The sequence below is a fragment of the Bufo gargarizans genome, chromosome 3 (genome assembly GCF_014858855.1).
Source record: "Bufo gargarizans isolate SCDJY-AF-19 chromosome 3, ASM1485885v1, whole genome shotgun sequence".
Lineage (NCBI taxonomy): Eukaryota > Metazoa > Chordata > Amphibia > Anura > Bufonidae > Bufo > Bufo gargarizans.
The window spans coordinates 46,240,533-46,259,612 of NC_058082.1; the positions used below are offsets into that span (position 1 = coordinate 46,240,533).

The following is a 19,080-nucleotide window of genomic DNA, read 5'->3' on the forward strand; positions in this document are numbered from 1 at the left end:
TTCTAAGCATTCTTGGTTTTCCTTTTCTTCTCACCAGTCCTACTTCTCTCTTTATTAAGTTCAGAGGTTGAATATGTATGGTGGTAATATCAGCAGGGCTGGCGTCAGCACCCAGCAAACCATAGGGGGCCCACTCAAGTCTATGCTGAATCCCACAGTGTTACTGAACAGTCAGGACTCTAGTTCCCTGCTTTGGAGTCCCTGCTCTGACTCTATATATGGCTATGTCCATATATGGAGTCAGTGCTATGAACATGAAGGGGGTATCCCTAAGCTTTATCAGTATGCTTGGGGACACCCAGTGTATTTAAGTCTAATTTAGCCTCTATTTCTGAAATGTTTCTGCCGGGATTTGAACTCACAACCTTCTACATTAGAGGCAATAACCTTAACCAGCTATGAAGCTCAATGCTCAACTCAACTTTGGTTTCATCTGTCCACAGAATATTTTGCTAGTACTGCTGTGGAACATCCAGGTGCTCTTATGCAAACTGTCAACGTGTAGCAATGCTTTTTTGGGACAGTAGTGGCTTACTCTGTGGTATCCTCCCATGAAATTCATTCTTGTTTAGTGTTTTACGTATCGTAGATTCGCTAACAGGGATGTTAGCTTTGTAAATCTTTAGCTGACACTCTAGTATTCTTCTTCACCTCATTGAGCAGTCTGTGCTGTGCTCTTGCAGTCATCTTTACAGGACGGCCACTCCTAGGGAGAGTAGAGCAGTGCTGAACTTTCTCCATTTATAGACAATTCGTCTTACCGTGGACTGATGAGCAGCAAGACTTTTGGAGTTACTTTTATAACCCTTTCCAGCTTTATGCATGTCAACAATTCTTAATCCTAGGTCTTCTGAGAGCTCTTTTGTGTGAGGCATCATTCACATCAGGCAATGCTTCTTGTGAAAAGCAAACCCAGAACTGGTGTATGTTTTTTTTATAGGGCAGGGCAGCTGTAACCCACACCTCCAATCTCATCTCATTGACTGGACTCCGGTTGGCTGACATCTCACTCCAATTAGCGCTTGGAGATGTCATTAGTCTCGGGGTTTACATACTTTTTCCACCTGCACTGTGAATGTTTACATGGTGTGTTCAATAAAAACATGGTAACATTAAATTCTTTGTGTGTTTTTAGTTTAAGCAGTCTGTGAATGTCTATTGTTGTGACTTAGATGAAGATCAGATCACATTTTATGACCAATTTATGCAGAAATCCATATCATTCCAAAGGGTTCACATACTTTTCTAGCTCTAAAGTCCTGTGGTTAAGGTTCTTGACTTTCAGGTAGAAGGATGTGAGTTTGAATCCTAGCATAATCAATTCAAAAATAGAGGCTAAATAAAACTTAAATAGACACACCAACTTTTAATAATTTGTGTAAATATTATTTTTTGTTGGGAATTGTGGCAACCTTAACAGAACCCCTGCTCCCCGGTGACCCCCATAACTTTTTTTTTATAGTTCTGTCTACAGACATGTATAGGGGCTCATTTGAGGGAAATCTGTCTTTTTTTTACAATATCATTTTGGGGTGTGTATGACTGGATCACTTTTTATTCAATTTTCTTGGGAGATTAAGTGATGAAAAAACGGCAAATCAGCCTTTTTATTTTTTGTTACGTCCTTCACCATATTGGCTAACTTTTTTTATATTTTAATAATATGGGTGTTTTTGCATGTGGCGATGCCCATTGTTTTTATTTTTTTTGTTAATTTTTGGGGAAAGTGGGGTGATTTTACGTTTTAAGTTTTTTCATAAATATTTTCAAAACTTATTTTTTACTTTTTTTAAATTACTTTTCATCAGATTGCAACTTATACAAATAATGGAAATTGATCCATTATTCTCTATAGAAATCACTATATCACAATTTAGTGCTGCCTCCTAGTGGCCTGAACTGGGATATACTAACAATGAGCCTGGAAGCCTAGTACAGTCTGCGGCTCATTTTTAGAACAGGGTGCTTTCCCTGATCTCCGCTGTGGGAAGGCGAGTCTGAGCAGGAAGCCCGCCCTTCCATTTTTTAACACTCTCAAATGCTGTGGTGACATTTGACAAATGCCATAAGGGGGCCCACTGAGATTTATCACCTAAGGGCCCACATGAACCTGGAGCCGGCCCCTGAATATGAGGCTCCAGTTCAAATTTGTCCAACATCAATTTACTGTATCTCTGACTGCGACCTTCAATTTAAAGGTGTATTCTGGTTATATTAAACTAACTCCTATTCTATAACTATTAGATCGGGGTGTAGTGGGGTGGTCACGAGAACAGTGGCCCCCTACCTCCTGTAGCCCCCTGAAATGTTTGAGACAGCCAATCTGCATTCAGATGGCCGCTCTGTTGATTACCAGGGGCTGCAGGGAGTACGGGGCCCCCATTCTCGTGATTGATGGGGTTCCCACTGGTAGGACCCCCACTGATCTGGTAGTTATCCCCTATCCTGTGGATAGGGGATAAATTAATGTAGCCAGAATACCCCTTTAGTTACTGGATGCATCACCATTTCCTGAAATCAATTTGAACCAAAATTCTCTATAAATACATGTCAATCTCTCAAAATGGGGGGTGGGGGGGTGGATTACATCCATGGTTTGAAGAGCCAAAAGTTGCTAACCCTATAATCTGTCTTTACACTAATCAAATATGGGCGAAATGGTCAAAAATCTATTTATTTAGCGGGAAGCATCTATGCTATGTTTCTCATGTACAGTATATACATGGTCGCTATCAATATTCCAGTAATACAGAATATCAAATACACTGGATCTCTATTCCATACCACATCAGTAAGGTTGGCCATACATTTTAGATAGCTTGTCTGGCTGCCAACTATTCCCCCTGACATCCCCCGTATACATGAAAGCTGTGCCGAGGAGGCATGTGTTCTCTGCTGCCAGATCATCTCTGTTTGAGAACAAAAGGAAGGGTCATGTTGAAATTCTCCAAGCCTAACCCTTATTTCTCCTGACATCTGCTACGGGGAAAGATCAGGATACCCCCCCCCCACCATATACACATTAGATCTTTGGCTAGTTCAACCAAAATCACCAGGCTTCATGTGTAAGACCAGCTTACATCTCCTTCATGGTTTTCTTTGATGATCAGTTGATAAACCAAATTGTATCATTTTCTGTATAAAATATTAAAAACTAGATGAAAAAAAAAAGAGGAAGAAAATCAAAACTGACTCATCATGATGTCTTAGTCTATTTTAATGCATTTTACCATGGGAACAGAAAAATTTGTTAAAGCCATTCTTGCAATGACACATTACACAACCATTTCAGGTAGAGGATTTGTATCACAGGGTGTACGTGCTGTTCCCACTGCATGTAAAGGTGTTTTTCAAACCCTTGATGCTTCATCATACAAAAAAAATATAAAAAAATTATAATATGCCTAATTTTCTAAATTGGGCTCTAGATGCCAAACTAGCGGCAGGCCAATTATAATATGACTATATTAGTGACATTCATTGGCCCCTGTCACAGGGTATGCATCATATTCAGGACATTTTGCAGCTTCAGTACTTGGTATATTTAGATACATACTGTAGAATATAGTGTTGCTGCTACCGGTAACATTATTTCTGATAACTCTTTTAGTCTACATGTTTGTGGAATCATTTTTCAATACATCTTTTTAGCAGTCGGTGCTCTTTTTTATGATACTGAGCTTCAAGTCCCTTGCATAGACATAGATTTAAATGACAATGCCTACAGTCACCACTAGAGGGAGAACAGGAGCCAACTGTATAGTATACAGTACAATCATGTGCAATAGTGACAGTATGCAGTAAGCTCCTGTGCTCCCTCTAGTGGTGGCTAAAGGCAGTCAGCATGTTATCTTTCTCTATACAGAAGATTTGGAGGTCTATCTCGAAAAACAGTTCTGAACTCTACTAAGATATATTAAGAAATTAATCAGGACAGAATTTTGGGGACAAAAAATAGATTATTAAAAAGGGGTATTGTTTGTGCTTTTCACCAATCAGATGTTTCTTTCCTGTTGCTCCCTCTCCCCTCTCACACACAGGATGAACAACTGGAGCACATTTTACAGTCTCACTGCAGCCACATCTCCCTCCTACCCTCCTAATATTACTGTTTCAGTATAGACAGATGTTAGGTGACTAAAGTGGTTTGTCAACATTTACAAAGAGACTGCAGGAAGGGAAAGGGGATCTATGGGCTGCTGGCAGGCAAAGAAGATGTCACTTTACCCTACTACTAAGTCTTAAAGGAGTTTTTTTGGTAATAGAGTATTGATGACCTATTCCAAGATTAGGGCATCAATATCTGATCTGTGGGGGTCTGACTCCTGGCGGCCCCGCCAATCAGCTGTCGGGTGCTCCTGTACGTTCTTCAACCTCTTCCTAGGCCAGTGACATCATGTTCATTGGTGACATGAACCAACATGAATGGTCCTGGGCTGCAATACCGAGCACAGCCACTTTACAATGTACAGTGCTGTGAGGAGGCCACAATACTCACCAGAGTGCCGCAGCCTCTTCAAACAGCTGATTGGCGGGGGTCTCAGGAGTTGGACTCCTATCAGTCAGACACTGATTATTCTGTAGTGGCACTGATAGGAGTCGTAGTGGTTTACGGTGGCTGTCCCTTTTTAGCGCTCCCTAGGGCCGTGCAGTGAATGAAGGACACACCCTGGGACTCCTGCCTGGTGTTAGGTGGGGTGCCCTTGTGTTAGGTAGATTGGTGCAAGGCAGGAGAACAGGTTTAAGTAGGGACCATCGGATGATGGGGGAGTTATTAGCCAGGCCCATTTGCTTGCAATAACTTAAGTCTTTCTTTACAGAATAGATAATGGAAGTGGAAGTTCATAAAGCAACAAAGGCACAATTCTGAGGTATATCATGGAGTAGTATTTTACCAATGGCTGTGTATAAGTAGCAGCAATGAGAGTATTAGTATTAATGTCTGTCTAAGTACACTTTACAGCCTCTCCAAATAACCACAGGCATAAATTCCTGTTCTCATTTAACTCTTTCTGCAATTCCTGCTCTGAGAGTTGCAGATCTAAGATGCAGATGGCCAGTCTGTCTTAAAGGGAACCCGTCACTGGGAGTTTGGGTATAGAGCTAAGGACATGGGTTGCTAGATGGCCGCTAGCACATCCGCAATACCCAGTCCCTATAGCTCTGTGTGATACATATGCAAATTAACCTGAGATGAGTCCTGTATGTGAGATAAGTCAGGGACAGGACTCATCTCAGGTTAATTTGCATATGTATCCCCAAAAAAATTTACACAATAAAAGCACACAGAGCTATGGGGACTGGATATTGCGTATGTGCTAGCGGCAATCTAGCAACCAATGTCCTCTATCTATACACAAAATCCTGGTGACAGGTTCCCTTTAAAGTGTGGTGGGCACCAAAGCAATATAACCTTTCCGCAGCAGTAAAGTCTTAGTACCATAAATGAGCTCTACCTTACTCTCTGAATCCAATGTACGGCCTCCGAGGTGGTTCTAAACCTTCTAGTTTGTCTTTTCTCTTTCTTTGAGGGATAGCACCTTTTTAGTTTCAGGACTGGTGTTTTCTGGATGAGGCTTCACTCTGAGCCTACATGCACATCTTGTCTCCAGCCCTGTATAGCTTACACTTACTTAACAGGGGGCGGGACAAGCCCATCACCCTGACAACCTAAGGATAACACTACAAGTATTAACAGTATTTTGTCATTAAATCACAACACTTAACTTGGTAACATGAAATTAACCCCTGCAGTGATCCATTGGATTACTGCAATTGCGATATGTGATCTGCGCCCTCTGTTTACATCCTGGTACAAGACTCATGGGGAGTGTCTGTAGCATCAGGTCTCTGCCTCTCCTTCTTCTCCCTCCCCACTGGAACATGACAGATCCAAACCTGCTTGATGTCCTGCTGGAAAACTCCTGTCCTAAGACACAGCATCACTGCTGACATCTCGACTACAGGGCAGGGTTTAGGAGAATGAGCAGAACACCGCCCTCAGGCAAAGTCATTGTGTCACGGCTGAGGATGGGGAAAACCCTCAGCCGTGCGATGCCAGAAGATGTTAATGGCTGCTCGGCCAGGACGAGAGAATTAGGGAGCAGGTCACCTCCTAATACATCCCTAATCCATCCCTAACTCCTAGCTGCATGGGCCGACCTTGAAGGTAGGAGGACCCATGCTCAGGAACCTCGGATCCCTACTCACCCTCCGACCCGTCCCTGAACTAGGAGTAGGGTAAGACGACCTGTTCCTTCTGGACACAGAGGAACAGGAGTCTTATTGGCCAAGCTGCAAGGAATGGGGGAACAAATACAGGCCTATGGATATGGCAGGTGCTGCACTAGTTCCAGCCACCTGCCACAGCCTTGCTGACTGGATCCGTGTGCAGGCAAGCTGAAGTCCACAACAATACAAAAGAACTCAGCATACACATATCCACACACAGGAACCCAGATCCATAGCTGCACCGAATAATAAAGGAAAACATAAACTGAACATCACACAAACTTAAACTTAAGAGTCACAATTTGTTTATGACCACAAGGGTGGCCCCCACTGGCAGATGTAAATACCAGGAGGGTGTCTCCAGCAAAGCATGGCTGAAGCACCCCTCAGCTTCTGATCTCCAACAAGGCTTTATAGCCCAAAGTGGCCACACCCACACGGACACACCCAGTGCTCACAGCCTAGGAAGGGAGTTAACCCTTCACACACCAGACAAGGGAAGACAGCAACTAAAAGGGGAAGTGAACACACAAATAACCTCGTGCACACCAAACATGGGAAGTGCACACCAATCACACAAGTTGCCAAGTGCAACCGCACGCACAACACAGCAAGCTGCCACGACACAGCTCAGTCTGCCATGCTGCCACATAAATACTGTTGCCAGCGGCAACCACAGGTGAGGCAAATACCACAGCCCTCACCTGTGATTGACAACAGACCAAACCGCTGACAACCGCATGCGGTTCAGGAGTCACGGTCATGGCCATGGCCGTGACACATTGCTGATGTTGTGTCTACAGGGCAGAGGGTTACAAGTCTTTCCACGCCCCAGATGTTGACGTGATGTCATCAGGACTGGGAACCAACACAGTGGAAAATGTCACATGACCGGGATGGAATGCAGGAAAACGGGGCTTTACAGATAAACAATCACTAGTGAAGCTCAAAATGGCAAAACCGGAATACCCTTTTAAAGGAACACTCTAGGCAAAAATAATACTGTTTTATGTCTAGCACAGATCTTTGATGACCTTTGATTGCCTTGTTACGCTCTGCCCTCTCTGGCCCTGCACTAGTTTTGTCTGGAGTGCTCCTTTAAATATTTTACAAGGCTATTTCATTGATAGTCATCCGATGCCTCAGTTCTGGTGCAAGCCTCATTAAACTCCGGCTGAGCTGTACTTCATTTTATGGGTTACTGATCTGTGTTTTTCCTATCTGATTTCTGAAGTCTTAATTTTACAAATAAATGATATTTTTTTCCCCATCGACTCAGTAGCGATATCTCTTACTTTCTCATTTATTCTGATTTTACTGGGATTTTCTCAGCTTGTTCTTGGTTCGCTGCCCAGTGAGAACCTATATTAGGTTAGGCAAAGGATGAGATGTGACTTTAATGGTTGGCTTGTTGTTTGGTCTAGCTTATAATTTTATATCCCTAGCACTCCTGCTATATCATCATGCTCACGTACAACCGTTATGTAAGGAGTGATGCTTTTCTCAGATGATTTGTGCTCATTCTACATGCGCGAATGATGCAAAGCATTGGGGATAGAGGTTCTTGCATGCAATAGAGTTAATGAATGCACATGTATCTGTCAACATTAATATGACGATCAGCCATAACATTAAAATCACTGAAAGGGAATAAATATTGATCACATCGATAATGACGCCTGTCAAGGGGTTGATATAACTTAGCAGGCTACTTTCACATGTGCCGCACAGCTTTCCGGCATAGAATGAGTGAAATGGGCCCGACAAAATATTGGCTGGTGGTCATAATAACATGACTTGACTGTGTATACTAATGCCCATTGTGCCTCCTTTAATAATAATAATAATAACCCTTTGTGCCCCCTTAATAATATTTATGTCCATTGTGCCCCAATAATAATAATAATAATTAGGGATGAGTGGCCCCGTGGATGTTCGGGTTCGCCGAGTTCGGCCGAACTTCGGGTCAAAGTTCGGGTTCGGGGACCCGAACTTGATCTGAACCCAAACCTCATTGAAGTCAATGGGGACCTGAACTTTAGTGCACTAAAATGGCTGTAAAATAGTCGTAGTAAGCGCTAGAGGGCTGCAAAAGGAAGCAAAATGGGGGTAAGAGCAGAATGTGGATAGGGAAATGACTTAAAATAACATAGAATATAAAAATAATAATCTTGAACTAGGAGGCGGAGGTCAAAGTAGAGTAGGAGGTTGAGGAGGCAGTGGATGTGGCGGTATAGGTTGAAGCATTGGTGGAGGAGGAGGTAGCCAACACTGTTTTTGTTGTTTTTTTTAATTTTTTTTCCCTTTATTTATTTTTCTAAATTTGGGAAGACCCCAAAACATTGGGAAATAGAACAGAGAATTCAAAGAGAAAGTGCGCTGGAGTATAACAATGGCTGGGTAAGGCCGGTATACATGTCTACGGACAAGTCCTATGAGATCCATGCCTGGTTCATTTTAATGAATGTGAGCTTGTCCACATTGGCTGTAGACAGACGGCTGCACTTGTCTGTGATGACGCCCCCTGCCGTGCTAAACACACGTTCGGACAATACACTTGCTGCAGGGCAGGCCAGCACCTCCAAGGCGTAAAGGGCAAGCTCAGTCCATGTGCCCAATTTGGAGACCCAGAAGTTGAAGGGGGCAGACCCGTCATTCAATACGTGTAGGCATGTGCGCATGTACTGTTCCACCATGTTGCTGAAATGCTGCCTCCTGCTAAGACGTTCCGTATCAGCTGGTGGTGCTGGTTGTTGTGGCGTGCTAACAAAGCTTTTCCACATTTCGGGCATGCTAACCCTGCCTTCTGAGATGCTGGCGGTGCCCCAGCTGTGTTGGCGACTTCTTTCTCCTCCTTCTCTGCCTTTGCCTTGTGCTTCTACTGTGCCCCCGCTGTCAGGTGGGAATGCCATCAGCAGCGCGTCTACCAGCGTGCGCTTGTACTCGCGCATCTTCCGATCATGCTCCAGTGAGGGAATTAAGAAAAGCACGTTGTCCTTGTAGCGGGGATCAAGCAGGGTGCTCACCCAGTAATCGGCACTGGTTAGAATGTGGGCAACTCGGCTGTCGTTGCGCAGGCACTGCAGCATGTAGCCGCTCATGTGTGCCAGGCTGCCCAGAGGCAACGACAAGCTGTCTTCTTTGGGAGGTGTATTGTCTGTGTCCTCTGTATCCCCCCAGCCACGCTCCAATGATGCCCATAAGCTGCTTTTGGTTACCACCCTGCTGTAAACACGGTTCCTCCTCATCATCATCCTCCTCATCCTGCAGAACTGTGCCCTGGCTGGACAGTTGTGTACCTGGCCTCTTTTCATGCAGGAACAAATCCTCCGAGCCACTTGTGAATGACTGGTGGTGAAGTTGTTACACTGACCGGATGAGGAGGCGGTAGAGGATGAAGCAGAGGAGGGGGCAACGACAAATGTCCTGCAATACTCAGTGGCGGTAGGACATGCGGCAAACAGCTCTCCGCCTCAGGCCCAGCCGCCACTGCATTTACCCAGTGTGCAGTTAAAGAGATATAACGTCCCTGCCCATGCTTACTGGTCCACGTATCGGTAGTTACGTGGACCTTGCCACAGATGGTGTTGCGCAGTGCACACCTGATTTTGTCCACCACTTGGTTGGGCAGGGCAGGGATGGCTTGCCTGGAAAAGTAGTGGTGGCTGGGAACCACGTACTGTGGGACAGCCACCGCCAGGTTTTTAAAAGACTCTGTCTCCACCAGACCGAATGACAGCATTTCAAAGGCCAGGAATTTTGAAATGCTGGCATTCAGGGCCAGGGATCGCGGGTGGGTAAGGGGGGTACTTCCTCCTTCTCTGCAGTGTTTGGGGGATGGACAGCTGAACGCTTCCATGGGACAGTGTGGACATGCTGGGTGACGGTGGTGAAGGTGGTGGTGTTGCTGCCACATCCTCTGTTTGCGAGGTGGCAGGTGCCACTGTCACTCCAGAGGGGGAGGAAGAGGCCGAGACCGCAGCAGAAGAGGGAGCAAGAGGAGCCTGAGATCTTTTGCGTTTTTTCAGGCGTGTACTCTACTGCAGCTCGTGCTTTGCACTTAGATGCCTGGTCATGCAGGTGGTGCTCAGGTTTAGAACATTTATGCCTCGCTTCAGGCTCTGATTGCACAGCGTGCAAACAACTCGCATCTTGTCGTCAGCACATTGTCTGAAGAACTGCCACGCCAGGGAACTCCTTGGAGCTAGCTTTGGTGTGCTCAGTCTCTGGGTGCGGTGGGCAGTAGCAGGCATACTGGCTAGGGGATGGTTTTTGCACCCTGCTCCCTCTTTTGCTGTGCGGCTGGCGCTGTGTGACCATCACCTTTTCCTCCGAACTGCAGACGTCACTCACATGATTCCATGTGGGGTCTAGGACCTCATCATTCTCCACATCATCTTCCACCCACTCTTCACCCCTGCCCTCCTTGCCATTCTGCACACGGCAGAAAGCCGCAGTAGTTGGCACCTTTGTTTCGTCATCATCATCAGAGATGTGCTGCGATGGTCCTCCCATGTCCACATCCTGAAACTTAAGTGGTTGGGCATCAGTGCACCCAATCTCTTTCACTTCTGGGGCAGGGCTAGGTGGATGGCACCCAGAAACCCCCCCAGCAGAGTCATCAAAAAGCATAAGAGACTGCTGCATGACTTGGGGCTCAGACTGCTTGGCTGATTTGCAAGGGGGTGAGATAAAAGACAGATGCCCATGGGCTGCAGGAGCAAAGAACTCTGGGAACGAGGGATCACCCACAATGCCATGCATGTAGCTAATCAGCAGCCAGCCAGCCCTGTGATGTCACAGCCCTATATATACCCTCAGTCATTTTGGATTCTGCCATTTTCCAGTGTACTTAGTGCAGGGAGAGTCGTCAGCAGGCGCTAGGGACAGTGCTAGGAAAGAATTGAAAACTTATATTTTGCTCAATAAAAGTGCAGGGAAAGAGCATTAGAAGTGTAGGGAAAGGATAGGGAGGAATTATTCCATACTATAAAAGGAAAACAGGGTCAAATAGGGAAGTGTACAGCCTGGGTAATACACCTTGCTGCACTGACTGCGGATCCAAATTGCCATTTTACTGCTGCTTTCAGGTTTGCAATAGATGATACCTCTGTATTTCCAGCAAACCGTTCTTGTTATCGGGGTGCAAGTGCTGTGTGATACAGCCATTAACAGGGTGTAGTACTAGGAAATATTTATACGTCTTATTAGCCGTTGTGCAGTGCAAGTGCAAAGCAATTTTTTGGGTGTATTAGTGGAAAAAAAGGGCTTATTAGCCGGTTCAGCGGTGCAGTTATGTTTTAAAACCTTTTTTGGGGTGTATTAGTGGGAAGAAAAAGGGCTTATTTGCCGTTGTGCGGTGAAGTGACAAAATTAAAGACTTTTTTGGGTTGTATTAGTGGAGAAAAAAAGTATTATTAGCCGTTCAGCATATGTTCTGAAACCTTTTTTGGGATGTATTGGTTGAAAAAAAAGGGCTTATTTGCTGTTCAGCAGTGCAGTGATATGTTCTAAACCTTTTTTGGGGTGTATTGGTGGAAAAAAAAAGGCTTGTTAGCTGTTGTGCGGTGAAGTGACAAAATTACTGTCTTTTTTGTGGTGTATTAGTGGAAAAAAAAAAGGCTTGTTAGCTGTTCAATGGTGCAGTAATATGTTTTAAAGCCTTTTTTGCGGTGTATTTGAGGGAAAAAAGTGTTATTAGCCGTTCAGCGGTGCGTTTTATGTTCTGAAGCCTTTTTGTGGTGTATTAGTGGGAAAAAAAGTTTTATTAGCCGTTGTCTGGTGAAGTGACAAAATTACAACCTTTATGGGGTGTATTAGTGGAAAAAAAGTCTTATTAGCAGTTTAGCGGTGCAGTCATATGTTCTGAAGCCTTTTTTGGGGTGTATTAGTGGGAAAAAAGGGCTTATTTGCTGTTGTGCGGTGAAGTGACAAAATTACACCCTTTATTGTGGTGTATTAGTGGAAAAAAAGTCTTATTTGCCGTTCAGCTGTGCAGTTATATGTTCTGAAGCCCTTTTTGGGGTGTATTAGTGGGAAAAAAGTCTTAGTAGCCGTTCAGCGGTGCAGTTATATGATCTAAAGCATTTTTTGGGGTGTATTAGTGGGAAAAAAGTGCTAATAGCCATTCAGAGGTGAAGTGACAAAATTACAGCCTTTTTTGTGGTGTATTAGTGGAAAAAAAGTCTTATTTGCTGTTCAGTGATGCAGTTATATGTTTTGAAACATTTTTTGGGGATGTTAGAGGAAAAAAAGGGCTTATTTGCAATTGTGCGGTGAAGTGACAAAATTATAGCCTTTTTGTGGTGTATTAGTGGAAAAAAAGTCTTATTTGCCGTTCAGCGGCGCAGTTATATGTTCTGAAGCCCTTTTTGGGGTGTATTAATGAAAAAAAGGTCTTGTTAGCTGTTCAGCTGTGCAGTTATATATTTTAAAGGCTTTTTGGGGTGTATTAGTGGGGGAAAAAAAAGTGTTATTAGTCGTTCAGCTGTGAAGTGACAAAATTACAGCCTTTTTTTGTGGTGCATTAGTGGAAAAAAAAGTCTTATATGCCATTCAGCAGTGCAGTTATAGGTTCTGAAGCCTTTTTTGGGGTGCATTAGTGGAAAAAACTTCTTATTTGCCATTCAGCAGTGCAGTGCTTTTCTGTTCCCTCAGCCAGACAAGTATTATATGCTGTGGGCTAAGCTCCACTATACAGTGAGGACGAGCTACTATTGGACAGTCAGCAGCTATTGCACAGCCAAGATCTGGAGGAGACATCCGCCACTTCCTCCGGTAGGCTGGCAAGTAGTGATGAGGAAAGTGGCATGGGAGCTGGTGTTGCGAGCTCCTTGCTCGGAGTTCGATAAGGAGGACATTAGTGACGTGCAGACAGTACTTGATGATGATGTAGCCGATTGCAATTGGGAGCTGGGTGATGAAGGGGCTTCATCATCATCAAAAGAAGAGGGTGCCAGCTTGTGCGTGAGGCAGCAGTGGAGCCAGCAAGTCAGTAGCGGGACCGGGAGTCAGCAGGGTGGCAGCAGTGAGAGGTCGAGAGCAAAACGTGCCCAGGGTAGACCACCCACTTTGCAGAAGCCTACCTGCCCAGAAAGTAGTGGTGCAGAGGTTCGGGCGACTGTATATGTGGCGCCTACATCTCATGGCTACATGAACCCTGTGGGGCTAAACTGGAGGAGGAGGCGGACATTGGGCACAAGCAATGTGTAGCGAAATGGGTGGTTTTTCTACACAGGTAACAGGAGAGGAGGAGCAGGAGCAGCCTGAGGAGCAAGAGGGAGATGAGGAAGATGAGGCAGAGGACCCAGGCACCTTTGACAGTATGCAGTGGAGATGGAGGCAGGGAGTCCCCCTGAATCACTTGCGCAAATAGCCCACTGCATGCTCACTTGAGCCGAATTGTCACCATTCGGCAGAGGGATGACTTCTGGCTCTCCACCTTGTTGGATCCTTGCTACCGCTCCAAAATGGGGGCCTTTTTAACAACTGCTAAGAGGGAGGACAAACTGAACTACTATAAAGACATCCTATGTAGTCATTTGGCCGCTGCCTATCTGCGCCATCGTCCATCCTCTGCGCTCTCGTTCCACTGCCATGGCTGCTGTGGCTGGGTGGGGGGTAGGAGCAGTACCAGCTCCATCAGCAGCAGCTTGAGTCTAGAGTCACTGATGAGCAGCTTTATTCACCCGCCTAGTGAAGAAACTACTCACCAGCAGCAGCAGCTAGACCTGGAGCAGAACCTGAACCAGCAGGTGGTGGCATACTTAGACAGCACCCTGCCACTCCACATTGAAGATCCTCTGGACTACTAGGCAGCCAAACTGGATTTATGGCCGCAACTGGCCGAGTTTGCCCTGGAAAAGCTGTCTTGCCCGGCCAGTAGTGTGGCATCAGAGCGGGTGTTTAGTATGGCGGGGGCTATAGTTACCCCAAAAGAGAACTCGCCTGTCCACCCTAATTGTGAAGAGACTGACCTTTGTCAAGATGAATCAGGTGTGGATCAGCCAGGATTTCCACCCACCAATGCCTGATGCATCAGATTAGATCATCCATGCTGCCTCACCCAAACCTTGACAAAAGAGACCGGTTTCTTCTGACTACCTGCCTCAGTTACTAGTCTAATGCTGCCACCCGCCTGATGCCAAGTGCTCCCACTTACACCCACCATCGTCAGCGCGTACTGTTATTGCCACCCACCTGCCCATTCTGTCACCAGGTCACTCTGTGGTCTCCTGATGCTGCTGCCACCTCACCACTCGGGTCTCCTTATGCCGCTGTTGCCACCTCCACACTATGTCATTGTGCCACTCTGTGGTCTCCTCGTGCTGCTGCCAACTCACAACTCTTTCTCTGGGCCACTCTGTGGTCTCCTCATGCTGCTGCTGCCACCTCCACACTATGTCACATTGCCAGTCTGTGGCCTCCTCATGCTGCTACTGCCACCTCCACACTCTCATTGTGCGACTCTGTGGTCTCCTCATGCTGCTGCCACCTCACCACTCGGGTCTCCTCCTGCTGCTGCCACCTCCACACTACGTCACCTTGCCACTCTGTGGTCTCCTCGTGCTGCTGCCAACTCACAACTCTTTCTCTGGGCCACTCTGTGGTCTCCTCATGCTGCTGCTGCCACCTCCACACTATGTCACATTGCCAGTCTGTGGCCTCCTCATGCTGCTACTGCCACCTCCACACTCTCATTGTGCGACTCTGTGGTCTCCTCATGCTGCTGCCACTTCACCACTCTGTGGTCTCCTCATGCTGCTGCCAAATCACCACTCTGTGGTCTCCTCATGCTGCTGTCAAATCACCACTCTGTGGTCTCCTCATGCTTCTGCCAAATCACCACTCTGTGGTCTCCTCATGCAGCTGCCACTTCACCACTCTGTTGTCTCCTCGTGCAGCTGCCATTTCACCACTCTGTGATCTCCTCATGCTTCTGCCACATCCACACCCTGTGGTCTCCTCATGCTGCTGCAACATCACTACTCTGTGGTCTCCTCATGCTGCTGCTACCTCAACACTATGTCACTGTGCTACTCTGTGGTCTCCTCATGCTGCTGCTACCTCAACACTATTTATATGGGCCACTCTGTGGTCTCCTCATGCTGCTGCCACCTCACCACTCTGTGGTCTCCTCATGCTGCTGCCACATCACCACTCTGTGGTATCCCCATGCTGCTGCAACATCACCACTCTGTGGTTTCCTAATGCTGTTGCCACATCAACACTCTGTGGTCTCCTAATGCTGCTGCTACCTCACCACTCTGTGGTCTCCTCATGCTGCTGCAACATCACCACTCTGTGGTCTCCTCATACTGCTGCCACATCAACACTCTGTGGTCTCCTCATGCTGCTGCAACATCACTACTCTGTGGTCTCTTCATGCTGCTGCTACCTCAACACTATGTCACTGGGCCACTCTGTGGTCTCCTCATGCCGCTGCTACCTCAACACTATTTCTATGGGCCACTCTGTGGTCTCCTCATGCCACTGCCACCTCACCACTATGTCATTGGACCACTCTGTGGACTTATTCTGCTGTCCCCACCCTCCCCACTCTGTGACTGGGCCACTAGTGTCCCTGTTTGGCCTTGTTGACATAAGCAGTTATTTGAACCTTTTTCTGATCTGTCAGAAGGAAGGAAAAATGAGATGCAAAATGGATCCTGTCTATGTAGCAGCTGTAAGGCCTATTTGGTCCCATCAGAATTGGCTTATGATTTGGTAGCCAAAAGCAGGAGTGGGTACAAAACACAGAAGATATTCCATTCACGTGTCATCTCTGTTTTGGATCCACTCCTGTTTTTTTTTGGCTTTAGCAATACTGATGGATTACTGACCAAATGCTGAGTGAAGGAGGATGCTCAACAGACAGGATCCGTTTTTTGGGGGTTATTGTTCTAACGGTTTAGAGGAGGGGCAAAATAATCAGTGACGTCAACACAAACTTACTGCTGACACCCTCTCCACTCTGTCGGGGGGCTCTACTTGTATAAGTGTTTAATGGAACAGGTTCTGTAGACATCTGTGTGGAATCAGCTGACGACGGTGTAAAAGGAGTGCGCTCTTGAACACTATGGTAGGATCTTGGGCCTCTGCACGGTTCTTTATACCTGGCGCTAACATTGACCCCATAACTGCCCAAATAAGTGAAGTGTGGAGTGATTCTAAGAGCGACACCTGTCATCTGTGTCATACTGACTCACAGTATTGTTTCACTGCCACAGCAGTCTCCCTATGCGTGTTACTGCAAGGCACAGTGTTCTACACCACTATACAGGCTCTTTGCAGCCAAAAAATTGCTGTTTTTTAATGCGATTCACCATGAATAAATTGAGATCGAATCAAATCTTTTTGGAAAATTCGGTGAACCAGAAAAATCAAATTTTTGAGAAATTCGCTAGTTTCTAATTATTTACTAAAACAGGCAATTCAGGAATGATGACTGATCCTCTTAAAAGTGCCATCTATTAGATGTTCACCATGAGCTAATGCCTGTATAACCTCCCAAACTGGAGTTTGGAGCTGTTATTCATGGATCATATTCCAGATTGGGGGTAATTCAGTAAAACATCTAATAGCATTGTATATTGTCTCACAACAGTATACATAAAGTAATTACATTTTGGCTGCCTTCTGTTGCCACTAGGGGGAGCTTGTGATTTGTCTGCCTATGGATGCGTGGGTGTAAGCAACTTTTTCCCACCTACTGTGTCATGAAGGTGGCAATGTAGCTAGCATATTGTATGTCACATTAAGATATATTCCATTACTATGGACTAAGAGGAAAGAGTGAAAAAATGCATATATTCACAATCTTAACATGATTTGTGCAACTTATTCTTTCTACATGTATATACGATGATGACCCTTATTGTTCTGACCAGATATATGTTCTGTCTGAAACAGGTGGAAACCATTGGAGATGCATACTGCGTGGCAGCTGGACTTCACAGGAAGAACAAAAGCCATGCCAAGCCCATTGCACTAATGGCTTTAAAGATGATGGAGCTATCGGAAGAAGTTCTCACTCCTGATGGGAGGCCCATTCGGGTAAGTGTTTAACGCTGGATTTACCTTTCTTTTATAAGCTACAATGTCTACAAAGAGGGGAGGAACTTATCTCTCCTGGGAAGGCCTGGTACATCAGACAGTCCATTGATTTCAAAAGGAACTGTGTAATGCCTTAATTTTCCTGCGGAGGCGCTGCAGGATAACTAAACACGTAATATGGTTTCCACAAATAAGAGCTGATCCTTGTGGGACTTTATGAACAGTATCATCTGGCAATCCTTCCAGCAGAAAAAGGATTGTCAAAGCAGATATCCCCTTTCAGATGAGAGCTGCTTCTACTCTAGTAGGGCACAGAGAAAGTCTCCTTTATATCCATATTCTGTTATTTTCTTAAATTCACGCAGAATGTTGTGACAGAATTTGATACTCTAATGGGCCAAGGAATGAAGCTGAGGGTGTTGTCCACATTTGTGTCATGCCCTGCTCAGGTTATGTGCAGAGGTCTGCCAGGTTAGCAGCACGTGTGTAGCCTTTTGTTTTTGTTTTGGAGAGAGCTGTATCCGCCTCCCTTTAGGTGCACTGAGTGGGGTCGTTGGTATCAGTTTAAATTACGCCCACTCCCAGTGTCCTGTGCGGGTTATAGCTTCTGTCTTGCTGAGAGGAAGGAAGGAAGGATTTGCTGTTCCTGCTCCTGCTCACTTACAAGATAAGTTGGTTTTGTGTTTCTTGTTTTTTTCTGTCTGGGCTGTTAGAGAGACACCTGCCCCCTCCAGGTCCTGAGGGAGCAGGCTGCGTCTTTCCCCCTTTCACCATCTTAGGTATATTAGGGTATCTTCAGCCCAGGCACGAGGACACGTTCATTCCCACCTTCAGGGTCTGAACGTGGGCATAGAAGTCTAGGGAGAGCAGGTAGGGATTTGTCAGGAGGTGACCTTTATCCCCAGCTTCTTGCCTAGACACTGGTTTGGTTGTTTTCTGTGTATCTTGTATCCTGTCCAGCGTGACGTACCCGCCAATACTTTGACTGGCATTTCTCAACTGTTTTAAGATGGAGTCAATTGATGCGCTAGTTGATCGTATGCAGGGATTATCCCTAGAGGTTGCTGATCTGCGAAATTCGGTCACACGGTGTCAGAATGCTCTGGCATCAGGTTCTATAGGAGGAAGTCAAATTTATGGGGAGCCTAAAGTCGCTCTCCCTGATAGATTTGCAGGGGGTGTGGATGACTTTATCCGCTTTAAAGAGTCATGCAAGCTGTATTTTCGGCTGCGTCCATCTTCCTCTGGTGATGAGAGTCAAAGGGTAGGGATAATTATATCCCTGCTTAGGGGGGACGCGCAATCCTGGGCCTTTACTCTGCCGTCCGGTTCTCTGGCCCTCCGGTCGGTGGAATAATTTTTTAAAGCCTTGGGATTTATTTATGATGATCCAGATCGGGTCTCGATGGCGGAATCTAAATTGCGTAATTTATTACAAGGTGAACATACTGCAGAGACTTACTGCGTTGAGTTTAGGAGATGGGCTACTGAGTCATTGTGGAATGGCCCCGTGTTACGTAGTCAGTTTTGTCAGGGGTTATGTGAGAGATTGAAAGATGCCCTTGATTTTCATGAGTACCCGGATACATTGGAGAATGCTATGTCTTTGGCAGTACGGTTAGATAGATGTATTAGAGAGAGGTGTAAGGTTCCCTCCGTGCAAGGGATCCCTTCTGTGAGTGGTTTCATCTCACCTGCTCCCCAGGGTGATATGACATGTAATTCTGGGGTAGGGGAGGAACCCATGCAGCTGGGTCAGGTGTCTATCCGTTCTGGTAGTAGGGACTTTAGGAG

At 45.8% G+C, this 19,080-nt stretch overlaps 1 protein-coding gene across 1 annotated transcript in view; it reads left to right on the forward strand.

Annotated features, from left to right (window-relative positions):
- Window positions 1–19,080, forward strand: part of GUCY1A2 (guanylate cyclase 1 soluble subunit alpha 2) — a 252,799-nt gene that overhangs the window by 190,973 nt on the left and 42,746 nt on the right. Inside the window, exon 6 of the mRNA XM_044284756.1 lies at window positions 17,143–17,286. Within this exon, the coding sequence (XP_044140691.1) occupies window positions 17,143–17,286 (144 nt within the window). The remainder of the gene's footprint in view (window positions 1–17,142; window positions 17,287–19,080) is intronic.